The 10,655-nt window shown below is 44.8% G+C and overlaps 2 protein-coding genes across 2 annotated transcripts in view; both read right to left on the bottom strand.

The window, feature by feature from the left end:
* Positions 1 to 2,790, bottom strand: part of SPAG1 (sperm associated antigen 1) — a 91,747-nt gene extending 88,957 nt beyond the window's left edge. The window contains exon 1 of the mRNA XM_021716337.1: positions 2,722 to 2,790. The gene's annotated coding sequence lies outside the window, so the exon portion shown is untranslated. The remainder of the gene's footprint in view (positions 1 to 2,721) is intronic.
* Positions 2,791 to 9,066: 6,276 nt separating this feature from the next.
* The window catches only part of POLR2K (RNA polymerase II subunit K), a 4,309-nt gene continuing 2,720 nt past the window's right edge, over positions 9,067 to 10,655 (bottom strand). Inside the window, exon 4 of the mRNA XM_021716339.1 lies at positions 9,067 to 9,360. Within this exon, the coding sequence (XP_021572014.1) occupies positions 9,338 to 9,360 (23 nt within the window). The 3' untranslated portion in view covers positions 9,067 to 9,337. The remainder of the gene's footprint in view (positions 9,361 to 10,655) is intronic.

The raw sequence follows: 10,655 nt of genomic DNA, 5'->3' as shown, positions 1-10,655 counted from the left end.
GTCTCGAACCCGCGGGCTCAAGCAATCCGCTCACCTCAGCCTCCCAAAGGCGCGGGATTACAGGCTGAGCCACCGAGCCCGGCTCTTACTGAGTTCTTAATGGGTGCTAGGAACCATTCTAAGTGCTTTACATATATTACTTCATTTACTCTCTTAACTACTGTATCAGGTAGGATTTATTTTGAGTAGAGACAAATAATAACAGTTAACATTTATGAAGCTAAATTACCATGTGACATAGATTATTTTACTTAATCTTCAAAACCTCTCATGAAGAAAATTAGGCTGGATTCAGCGGTTCAGCCTGTAATCCCAGCACTTTGGAAGGCTGAGGCAAGTGGATTGTCTGAGCCCATGGGTTCAAGACCAGCCCAGGAAACTTGGCAAGACCTCGTCTCTACAATAAAATAAAAAATTAGTTGGGCGTGGTAGTGTGTGCCTGTAGTTCCAGCTACTTGGAAGGCTGAGACAGAAGGATTACTGGAGCCCAGCAGTTCGAGGCTGTGGTAACCATAAGCGTGCTATTGCACTCCAGTGTGGGCAACAGAGTGAGATTCCAACTCAAAAAAAGGAAAGAAAGAATATGATAATAAGGCCAGGCATGGTGGCTCACACCTATAATCCCAGCACTTTTGGAGGCCGAAGTAAAAGGATTGCCTGAGCCCACAGGATTGAGACCAGCCTGGGCAACTTGGCAAGACCTCAACTCTACAATAAATTTTAGAAAAACATTAGCTGGGTGTGGTGGCCCGTGCCTGTGGTTCCAGCTATTTGGAAGGCTGAGGTGGAAGGATCGCCTGAGCTCAGCAGGTCGAGGCTGCGGTGGCCGAGTGTGCCGCTGCCCTCCAGCCTGGGAGACAGAGAGAGACATTCCGACTCAGAAAACAACAACAAAGAATATTAACAGTTACTTCCCTTTTACAGATGAGCAAGTTGACGAGTGAACTGAGGATATGAATCTCAGTAAGCTAACTACAGAGTCCACATAGTTAACCGTTGTACCGGTACTTTCCAAACTGCAGGGCCCATTGATGAATGGCTTCCATCACAAGAATAACCTTAAGGGTGAAAGTTAGAGGAAAGCAAGATGAAGAACTTTTAAACTATTGATGCTGCCCAGAATAGAAAGAGATTTCCTTAGGAGAATTTTTCCAAATTGCTGGAGAATCTTTTGTGGGAGAGATTTAAGCAACTAATGAGAGTAAAATAGATTATTATCTTGAATTGAGAGTATCTTGCAATTCTGAAATTTTATGACTTGGACACAATATAATTAAAGACGGAAATGAAGGGATCATCTTTTACCTATTAAATGAATTTCATTCTAAACTCTAGGTTTTTTTTGTTTTGTTTTGCTTTTTTGAGTAGGAGTCTTACTCTGTGGCCCAGGTTGGAGTACTGTAGCAGCTCACTTATTGCAGCCTCAACCTGCTGTGCTCAGGCGATCGTTCAGCCACAGTCTTCCAAGTAGCCGGAACCCCAGGCAAGCGCCAACACGCCCGGCTAATTTTTTGATTTATTGTAGAGAGAGGTCTTGCCATGCTGTTCAGGCTGATCTGGAACCCTTGAATTTAGGCAATCCTCTCGCCTCGGCCTCCCAAAGTGCTGGAATTACAGGCGTGAGCCACTGAGCCCGGCTCTAAACTCTGTTTTTTGGGGGTTTTTTTGTTTTTTGTTTGGAGTGGGAGTCTCACTCTGTCGCCCAGAGAGGAGTGCAGTGGCCGCTCCCGGCCACCGCAGCCTCGACCTGCTGAGCGCCGGTGATCCTTCCGCCTCAGTCTTCCCAGTAGCCGGAACTACAGGCGCGCGCTACCACGCCCGGCTGATTTTTGATTTGTTGTAGAGATGAGGTCTCGCCAAGTTGCCGAGGTGGGTCTCGAACCCACGGGCTCAGGCAATCCACTCACCGCAGCCTCCCAAAGGGGCGAAATTACAGGCTGAGCCACCGAGCCCGGCTCTAAACTCTGTTTTAACATTTCTCTGAGAATCATTTTTGCAAAGTACCACCTTTTTTTCGCCCCTGTAGGATACACATTCTCAAATGTTAATTCTCAAGTTCCATAAAAACACTTGCATAATACTTGCTCTCCTTAGAACTCTTCCACGTGTTTGCAAAGTCTTTGTCTCTGATGGGGAAAACCTTTGGTTCTAGCTGGGTGTAATTTCTTGTCTTTCATCCCGATCCACATTTCCATATTTCCTAGTCAGCTGCTCAGTAATACCTCCAGGACTAACCGCCAAGGTCTAGGAACGCGAAAGCCTGGTTTCTCCCCTCAGGTGCCTTCTTTTCAGCGCCCAAAGGACCGAACGCTCCTCCGCCAGAGGCCAAAAGGAACTGGCATCCTCTGTCATAGCAACGGTTTCTATGTACAGCGCGGCCGGCGGGCAGCGGAGATCAGGGCCTGGCCGAGAACCCGGCGCTCACCATTCAAGCTGCCACCGTCTGAAATCGCTCCCCACCCCCGGCTTTGATCACTAGGCTGGCTGTCTCCGGTGAACCCCCGGGAACTGCGGTGTTGGAGCGCGCCCCAACATCCGCCAGCGTCCGCGGCGGTTTGTTTCCCCGACCCGGAAGGATGCTCGTCCCACAGCACGCTCCCTCTCGCTCACGTCCCACTGTGCGTTTGTTTCTCCGCTTCCGCCTTTCACCCCGAGTGGGGCAGGGAGAGACTGCGACGCGAGACGCTGTTTCACCGGCGGCAGGGACACACACTCACTCACCCGGTTCTCGGCTCTGCGCCCGGCGGAGGACGCGACGCCCCGGTCGGCAGCAGCGTCGCAGGTGCTGAAGGAGGGGCGTGTCGCCCGCGGTGGGATCCAGGGGCGAGGCTGACGGCCGGGGGCGGAGACCAAGCCCTCTGCGGGATGATTGGCTACTCCTGACCTGCCCCCCCCCAACCCGGTGGTTGGCCTCGCGAGCCCCAGCGTCACCTTCTCCACCTCACTGGGTCATAGGACCCCCCGGCAAAAGAGTTGAAGTGGGAGCGTCCCCCTTCCTCTCCGTGGGGTTTCGGTTTGTTGGAGAGGGAGGTAAAATGCTGTTATTGTTGTTATCTTGGACTGCTGTACTCCCTGAGAGGTAAATTGATTACCTCCACTTAACTACAAAAGGTAAATAAAATTTCAGTGCATTGCAACCTAGATTGATTTACATACTTCTTCACCTTCAAACAACAGAGTAAATGGAAGACAAGATTCCCTCTTCCTTTTCATTCATTCCACATTTTCTGAGTTCTGGTTATGGGGTCAGACACCTTACTAGGTGCGGGGATAAAAAGGTGAATAAGACATAATACAATTCAGATGACTGAAACAATAGAGATCATTTGCTAAGAAATTTGTTGTATAATTTCAGACTAGTTAAAATAGATGATGAACATAAAGCGCCTAGTACATACAGTGCCTAGCACACAACAGTTCAATTGCTTCTCTTCCCCTTTTGCACTTAAATTAGACTAGAGTCCATTGGCAGACACTGTTACAAATTTTTTTTTTTTTTTTTTTTGAGTTGGAGTCTCACTCTGTCACCCAGACTGGAGTGCAATGGCCGCTCCCAGCCACCGCAGCCTCGACCTGCTGGGCTCCAGCGATCCTTCCGCCTCAGCCTTTCAAGTAGCTGAAACTACAGGCGCGCGCTACCATGCCCGGCTAATTTTTGATTTATTGTAGAGATGATGTCTCGTCAAGCTGCCCAGGCGGGTCTCGAACCCACGGGCTCAGGCAATCTACTCACCTCAGCCTCCCAAAGTGCTGGGATTACAGGTTGAGCCACCGAGGCCGGCCTGTTACAAATTCTAATGCTCAAGCTATGATTACTTATTATTTTTCCATTACCAGTGTTGGAGAATGTTAAATTTGCATGCTTATGGATGCAATTCACATATAATGTATATACCTGGTAGGGTCACACAGCCAGTAACAATGGGCAATGTAGGTATTTTGACCCACAGTCTTATACTAAAGCCCATATTGTTTACCATTCTATCACTAAGTCCCATCAGTTCAACTTCAAAATGTATCTCACAGCCAGTCACTTCTCACCCCATCCACAGCTACCACCTGGGCCCCGCCACTGTTATTATTGGCCTTAAGTATTATCTATGGTCCCTTACTGGTTTTCCTGCTGTCACTTGTCCTTATATAGTCTATTCCCAAGACAGCCTGAGTTATTATTATTATTATTATTTTATTTTTTATTTTTTTGGTCTTAAACCAGATCACTCTCCTACATACTGTCCCAATGGCTTTCATCACAAGGCCTTAAATGAGCTGGCCTCTGCCCACCACTGCAACCTCATCTCCCACTTATCCCACAGTCATGGAGTTTGAGCCACGTGGATGTGTCAAGTGGGAACAAGATAAGTTCACTTTCCGCACTCCAGTCTGGGTGACAGAGTGAGACTCCAACTCAAAAAAAAAAAAGAATTTGTAACAGTGTTTGCCAATGGACTCTAGTCTAATTTAAGTGCAAAAGGGGAAGAGAAGCAATTGAACTGTTATGTGCTAGGCACTGTATGTACTAGGCGCTTTATGTTCATCATCTATTTTAACTAGTCTGAAATTATACAACAAATTTATTAACAAATGATCTCTATTGTTTCAGTCATCTGAATTGTATTATGTCTTATTCACCTTTTTATTTAGGGTTTTTACACAGGCTGCTTCTCCTATTTCAGTCCTCTGCTCAAATAACAACTCTGCCTAGACATTTCTTTTTCTTTTTTGAATTGGGAGTCTCACTGTCACCCAGCCTGGAGTGTAGTGGCACGATTATAGCTTACCACAGCCTCGACCTTCTGGGCTCAAGTGATCCTCAGTTCCCATTGTAGGTGGCGCATACAACCACACCTGGCTAATTTTTTATTTTTATTTTTGTAGAGATAAGGTCTCACCATGTAGCCTAGGCTGGTCTTGAACTCTTGGGCTCAAGCAATCCTCCCCTACCTTGGCCTTCCAAAGTGCTGGGATTACAGGCGTGAGCTATTGCACCCAGCCCAACTAGACTTATTTTCTACATAGAATTTATTTTAGAAGGGGTGGGGTGGAGATGCAGCTTATTTTTATACCTTTCCCTTTTTGTGTGTGTGTGTGTTGGAGTCTCACTCTGTCATGCAGGCTGGAGTGTAGTGGCATGCTCATAGCCACTGCAGCCTTGACCTGCTAGACTCAGGTGATCCTTCCATCTCAGCTTTCCAAGTAGCTGGAACTACAGGCACCCACCACTGCGCCCAGCTAATTTTTTAATTTACGTAGAGATGAGGTCTTGCCAAGTTGCCCAGGCTGGTCTTGAACCCGTGTGCTCAGGCAATCCTCTCACCTTGACCTCCCAAAGTGCTGGGATTATAGGTGTGAGCTACCATGCCCAGCTACCTCTTCATTTCTTATATCATCTTTTTTTGAATTAACTCCAATCTCTTAAAATAGTTTCAGAGTCTTACAGCACTGTTACCTCCAAATACTGACAATCATAATTTCTCCACTTTGAAAGTGAAACTGAGGCTAAAAGAAATAATGTGAACTAGTCAGTCACTGAACTGCAGGTCTAGATTTGAATGAATCTCCAGTGTTTTTCCCATGAACATGGGTATGCTTTTCAGTGTGTTCAGTCAGTGTGTTCAGTCAGTAAGTTTATTAGAGGACAAGTTATACACTAACTTCAAGCTCATTTACAAATTTCATATTTATAGGGCACTATTCAAAAAATATATATATTTTTTGAGTTGGAGTCTCATTCTGTCATTCAGGCTAGAGTGCAGTGGCATGCTCACAGCCACTGCAACCTCAACCTGCTGGACTCAGGCAATCCTTTCAAGTAGCTGGAACTACAGGCATGCACCACCCTGCCCAGCTAATTTTATTTATTTATTGTAGAAACAAGGTCTCACCAAGTTGCCCAGATTGGTTTCAGGCAATCCTCTCACCTCAGCCTCCCAGAGTGCTGGCTGGGATTACAGGTTTGAGCCACCTTGCCCAGCCGAAAAGAATCTTTTAAAAACAATTTTATAGAATTTTTTTCCCTTAAAACTGTCCAGGTAGTTAAGTGGTAAAATTACTTCCAGTTTATATGAAGGGGTGCAAAGAGATAAATGACTAATGGAAAGCAATCTTGAGTTCCAGGTGTTATTACTTCTCCATTAAGTTGCTCTGTCCAGGATTCGAGACCCACCTGGGCAGCGAGACCTCATCTCTACAATAAATCAAAAAATCAGCAGGGCGTGGTAGCGCATGCCTGTAATTCCGGCTACTCGGAAGGCTGAGGCGGAAGGATCGCCGGAGCCCAGCAAGTGAGGCTGTGGTGGCCAGGAGCGGCCACTGCACTCCAGTTTGGGCGACCGAGTGAGACTCCAACTCAAAAAAAAAAAAGTTGCTCTGTCCAGTTAACCAGATAATGATATTCAATAAAACTATGACTATGCAAAGGACTAAGTTAAGAGAAGTGTGTAACTACTTTATCCAATGAATTGCAGTTTAGCTGTTCAGGGAACTGTCATAAAGCAATGTTACGGTACATATTGAAATTCTCAGATCAAAAAAGGAGAAGTGCAAGAAGGAATATAGCAGAATTATAAAGTTATAAAAGCCATGTATAAAGGAAAACTTGGACCAAGGAAGCACTCTTTAAAAATCTGAGCATGGTAGCACTTTATATAGCATGTAATAAATTTATAGAATTTAGTACAAGAAGACGGAAGTAGAAATACAGGTTTTTGTTTTGTTTTTTGGAGTTAGAGTCTCACTGTCACCCAGGCTGGAGTGCAGTGGCACACTCACAGCAACCACAGTTTCAACCTGCTGGGTTCAGGTGACCCTTCCACCTCAGTCTTCCAAGTAGCTGGAACTACAGGCATGTGTCATCATGCGCAGCAAATTTTTCTTGATTTACTGTAGAGATGAGGTCTCAGCTCTGCGCCCCGCAGAGGACGCAACACCGCGGTCGCCAGCAGCGTCACAGGTGCTGAAGGAGGGGTGTGTTGCCCGCGGCAGGATCCAGGAGCGAGGCAATACTCTCATCTCGGCTCCCTAAGTTCTAGGATTACAAGCATAAGCCACCGCACCCGGCCAAAATACAGGTTTTTTAAAATGCCAATGGAGAATTTTTTGAATGTCATAAACATACCTTTTTTTTTTGTTTTTTGGAGTTAGAGTCTCACTCTGTTGCCTAGGCTGGAGTGCAGTGGCTCACTCATGACCACTGCAGCCTTGACCTACTGGACTCAGGTCATCCTTCCACATCAACCTTTCAAGTAGCTGGAAGGCGTGCGCCACTATACCCGGCTAGTTTTTAAAAGTTTACTTATTGCAGAGACCAGTGGACCAGGCTGGACATACCTATTAATAAAGTTGGAATATATCTAATCTTTAAAATGAATGTTAGGGAGGCCTACATGATATTCTATAACCACGGAATCCTGGAACAGATAGAGTACGGGTGTGGCCATCAATCCACACCCCTAAAATTAAGGCAAAGTATTTAAACATTTATCCAGTAACTCAGTATAAACCAATCTGTACTCTTTTTATACCTTAAAAAAATTGTTGACCTTAATGATTACACCTGGGAAACTGCAACTGACCTAATAGCATGCTTCATCTACTTTTCTTGGGGTTACTTTTGCCTGACAAAAAGCAACAATTAAAGTTTCCCTTTCCTCTTCCAAGATTTAAAAAACAATCAATGCATTATATAGAAATGCTATGCTGAGTAATAAATGAAAAACTGAACTCAAATGATATATGTACATGGATATCATGTACACTGGTATACTCGTACCATATAACACTAGACAGCTTACAAACAGTTGGTGACATAGAATAGTGGTTTCCAAGAAACCTTTTATTTACCTATTTGTTTTTGAGTTAGTCCCACTTTGTCACCCAAGATGGATTGCAGTAGCAGTCACGGCTCACCACAGCCTCGATCTTCTACTCTCAAGCAACTCTTCTGCCTCAGTCTCCTGAGTTGCTGGGACTACAGGCGCACACTACCACTCCTGGCTAATTTTTAAATTTTTTTGTAAAGACAAGGTCTCACTATGTTGCCTAGGCTGGTCTCAAACTCCAGAGCTCAAGCAATCGTCCTGCCTCAGCCTCCCAAAGTGCTGGGATTACAGGCATGAGCCACCACATTTGACCAAGAAACTTATTTAATCAGATTTTCAAAGGGTTCTAAAAACCTGCATTCTTAACAGGAATGCAGATGATTCCAGCTTTTTTTTTTTAACTGGAAAATATAGTTTATTTAGAAAGTAAATTAGAATAGAGAAGAGATTCACCTCCCCAAGGTAGGGGAGGGAGCCAAGGCTGGGAAACATGGCAACCATGGCTCAAGGAGCCACATGGTCAGACCATGGCTTAACAAAGCAATGGCAAATGGCTACTTAAGATCAAATCCTTTTCGATTCCAGCTTTTGATTAAAGTATGGCTAGGTGCCAGACACGGTGGCTCATGCCCATAATCCCAGCACTTTGGAAGGCTAAGGCAAGAGGATTGCCTAAATTCAGGGGTTCAAGACCAGCCTGGGAAGCATGGTGAGACCTCATCTCTACAATAAATCAAAAACTTAGCTGGGCATGGTGGCACATGCCTGTGGTTCCATCTACTTGGAAGGTTGAGGTGGAAAGATCATCTGAGCTCCAAAGGTCGAGGCTATGGTGGCCATGAGCATGCCACTGCGCTTCAGCCAGGGCAACAGAGTGAGACTCCAACTCCAAAAACAAACAAAAAAACCAAAGTGGCTAGGGGAAGCAATTTTAACATTTATTATGTGTCAGATTACATATACATAAGTCATGTAATTGAACAAAAAATTTATTATACAAAACATTAAGATACCAAGATACACTATTTTGAAGATGAAATAAAGTGAAATTATATGTATATAGGTATATTCATAAATACAGTAGTCCCCCCTACCCACAGTTTCACATTTTCTGCTTTCAGTTACCCATAGTCAACCATGGTCTGAAAATAGATGCATATAGTAAAATAAGATATTTTGAGAGAAAGAGAAACAGAGAAGAGCCAACCATATTCATATAACTTTTATTACAGTATATTGCTATAATTGTTCTATTTTATTAGTTATAGTTGTTAATCTCTTACTGTGCCTAATTTATAAATTAAACTTTACCATAGGTACATATGCATAGGAAAAACATAGTGTATAAAGGATTTGGTACTATCCAAGGTTTCAGGTATCCACTGGGGGTCTTGGAATGTATCCCCCAAGGATAAGGGGAGACTACTGTATACAAAACCAAAGCTACCCAACAGTGAGAAACATTAACAGGGAAAATTCAAGTTATAAGAGAAGACATTCTTCTGAATTTCCAGGTTTCATCGAGCATCAAACACCACCACTGTATTAAACCAAGTTAAGGGCAAAAAAGTACTTAACAATGATGTAAGATTGAAGATTTCCAAGTTACTTTCTCTTTGCAATAAGCTAGTTTATTTAATTTAAAATGAAAAAAAGAAGCTGGGCTTGGTGGCTCAGCCTGTAATCCCGCGCTTTGGGAAGCTGAGGTGAGTGAATTGCCTGAGCCCACGGGTTCGAGACCCACCTGGGCAACTTGGCGAGACCTCATCTCTACAATAAATCAAAAAATCAGCTGGGCGTGATCGTGCATGCTTGCAATTCCGGCTACTCAGAAGGCTGAGGCAGAAAGATCGCCAGAGCCCAGCAGGTCGAGGCTGCAGTGACTGGGAGCGGCCACTGCACTCCAGTCTGGGCGACAGAGTGAGACTCCAACTCAAAAAAAATAAATAAATAAAAAATAAAATGAAAATGGAATTCACTATGTACTATGACAACTGGAGATGAACTAAAAAACAGCTGTCAATCCTTTCCCATGATACGATACAATAAAAAACAGTGAAGTAATGTTAAAGGTGATAATGTGTTGATATTGGAAATTTGTTACTGGCCGGGCTCGGTGGCTCAGCCTGTGATCCCAGCACTTTGGGAGGCCGAGGTGAGAGGATTGCCTGAGCCCGTGTGTTTGAGACCAGCCTGGGCAATATGGCGAGACCTTGTCTCTACAATAAAAAAAAAAAAAAAGAAAAGAAAAGAAAAGAAAAGAAAATTAGCAGGGTGTGGTGGCACATGCCTGTAGTTTCAGCTACTGGGAAGGCTGAGGTGGAAGGATCACTCGAGCCCAGGAGATCGATGCTGCGGTGGCCGTGAGTGTGCCACTGCATGCCAGCCTGGGCAACTGAGTGAGACTCCAGCTCAAAAAAAAGAAAAGAAATTTGTTACTTACCATATAACAATTTACTCTCAGTATTTGGGCTAATTTGTAGGCCCCACTTCTTCTTGATATATATATCAAGCTCAATAATGTATACCTAAAAAAATGGTCATGCACCACATAACATTTTTTTTTAATTTGAGTTGGAGTCTTACTCTGCTGCCCAGACTGGAGTGCAGTGGCTGCTCCCGGCCACGGCAGCCTTGACCTACCGGGCTCCGGTGATCCTTCCGCCTCAGCCTTCCGAGCAGCCAGAATTATAGGCGCGCACTACCACGCCCGGCTGATTTTCTTTTTTTTTTTGAGTTGGAGTCTCACTCTGTCACCCAGACTGGAGTGCAGTGGCCGCTCCCAGCCACCGCAGCCTCGACCTGCTGGGCTCCGGCGATCCTTCCGCCTCAGCC

Source organism: Carlito syrichta, unplaced genomic scaffold (assembly GCF_000164805.1).
Source record: "Carlito syrichta isolate Samal-C Ts95f unplaced genomic scaffold, Tarsius_syrichta-2.0.1 Scaffold308755, whole genome shotgun sequence".
In the NCBI taxonomy this organism is placed as follows: domain Eukaryota; kingdom Metazoa; phylum Chordata; class Mammalia; order Primates; family Tarsiidae; genus Carlito; species Carlito syrichta.
This window is presented reverse-complemented; position numbering and strand designations above follow the sequence as displayed.